This window comes from Arachis ipaensis, chromosome B03 (assembly GCF_000816755.2).
Source record: "Arachis ipaensis cultivar K30076 chromosome B03, Araip1.1, whole genome shotgun sequence".
In the NCBI taxonomy this organism is placed as follows: Eukaryota; Viridiplantae; Streptophyta; class Magnoliopsida; order Fabales; family Fabaceae; genus Arachis; species Arachis ipaensis.
The window spans coordinates 92337581-92339270 of record NC_029787.2 but is presented as its reverse complement, the minus strand read 5'-3'; the positions used below and the strand labels follow the sequence as shown (position 1 = coordinate 92339270).

At 30.2% G+C, this 1690-nt stretch overlaps 1 protein-coding gene across 2 annotated transcripts in view; it reads right to left on the bottom strand.

Annotated features, from left to right (window-relative positions):
- Positions 1 to 1690, bottom strand: part of LOC107630699 (RING-H2 finger protein ATL22-like) — a 3641-nt gene continuing 1951 nt past the window's right edge. Inside the window, exon 2 of one of the 2 annotated variants that reach the window (XM_016333904.2) lies at positions 1 to 681. In XM_016333904.2, coding sequence (XP_016189390.1) covers positions 626 to 681 — 56 coding nt within the window. In that variant the 3' untranslated portion in view covers positions 1 to 625. The remainder of the gene's footprint in view (positions 682 to 1690) is intronic. The other variant, XM_021119064.1, reaches the window with a different exon arrangement.

Genomic DNA, 1690 nt, shown 5'->3' with positions numbered 1-1690 from the left:
CTTTTTTTTTTTTTTAATTTCCTGTGAGATTGCAAACTAAAGTTGAAATCTTGTCCAACTTCAAAAGTGATAGCATAATATCCTGGTTAATGAAACTATTGTTAACCCTTTTTCTGCTTGTCTTTCAATTCAAATGATATAAGCTCTTTTAGTCGCTATATATTAAGGGGAAAAAAATGAAAAGTAATATTACACAGATACAAAAACACTACTCTTAATCTTTATAGCCTGCCTATATTATAGGCCCTATATACACTACATAAACACGAGGATTAGAATAAGCATGGACTATTTATGGCGTAGAGGACATTGATGAAGTGTGATGAGACAAAGAAGAGAAAGAAGGGTTAACTCTAGATAATGCCCCCGGTGTGTTCCTGCACAAGGGGCAGGTTCCATTCATTCTGAGCCACTCGTCTATGCACTCAGCATGGAAATAATGGTTGCACTCAGGTATGGTCCTCAAAGTATCTTTAGGCTCATATTCACAGAGGCATATTGAGCAGGTATTATCAGTGGGCTTCAACAAGCGCCCGTCGGCGATGAATATGAACCTTGACCTTACCGCAAATGAAGCATGAAAGCCCAATTAAACATAAGAGCCCGGGAACTCCCACTCCTAAGGTTAAGCCATATTTGGCACTGCTGCTAAGACCTGCACGCAATCATGAATATCCAACGCTGAAATTATTACCAAGAAAAGGATAATTAGTTAATTACCAAAAACAAAAGGCCATGAAACATTTTCTTGTCAAATAAAAATATATACCAAAAGAATCTGCTACATAAACAGGAAAAAGTAAAATCCTCACCCAAACTAGGACTTTCCTAAACATGTTCAAACTTTGAGAATTGGGATTCCATGTCCCACTTCTATGTTTCCTAGTAGTTTGTCTAATTGCGCAAAAATTAAAATCATGGTTCTATTATTGAATAACACCACACGAGTAGGAACCAAGTGTCCTAAAATTGACGTATTATTATAAATATTCTTCCTTCTTCTTTCTTTCTTTTATTTTTTAATCCTTTTACCACGTATCAGTCCTTTTGTTTTGGGGGGATAAAGATAAGAAATAGCATAAAGCAAGTTGGTGCAATTTTAAAGGGCTTATTAGGCACATGCCTTGGAAGTTTTAAAAATAATTTTTTTTTAGTTTTTGACTTATGAAAAGTAATAGTATTAATATTTGATATAACTTTTAAAATCAAATTACGATTTTTTAAGAAGTTATTTAGGAGTTTATACAGAAATTAAAAAAAAATAACTTCTCTCGTAATATTTCTATTTTTTATCATATTTCTATAAAATAAGTACTTTTAAAGCTAAAAACCCAAACACAAAATAACTTATTTATAAGCTACTTTTAGGGTTCGTTTGGGTGAGCTTCTAAGAAAAGATTTTTTTTGAGTTATCTTTTTTAAAAGATCTTATGAAAAAGTAAAAGTAATTTTATATTTGGGTATCTCATGTAAAAAGATCTTTTTATCTATTAATTATGTTTGGATATAACAATATAAAAGTACTTTTTTGTTTATTTATTACATGAAAAACATCTTTTTTTTTAAAGAAAAAAGATCTTTTAAAAAAAATGTAAATTACAGCTTCTCAAAAAAGATATTTTTTTTTTATTTTTTTAGTATTTTTACTTTTACTATTCGAAATTTGCCACACACTAAAAAATAAAAAAAA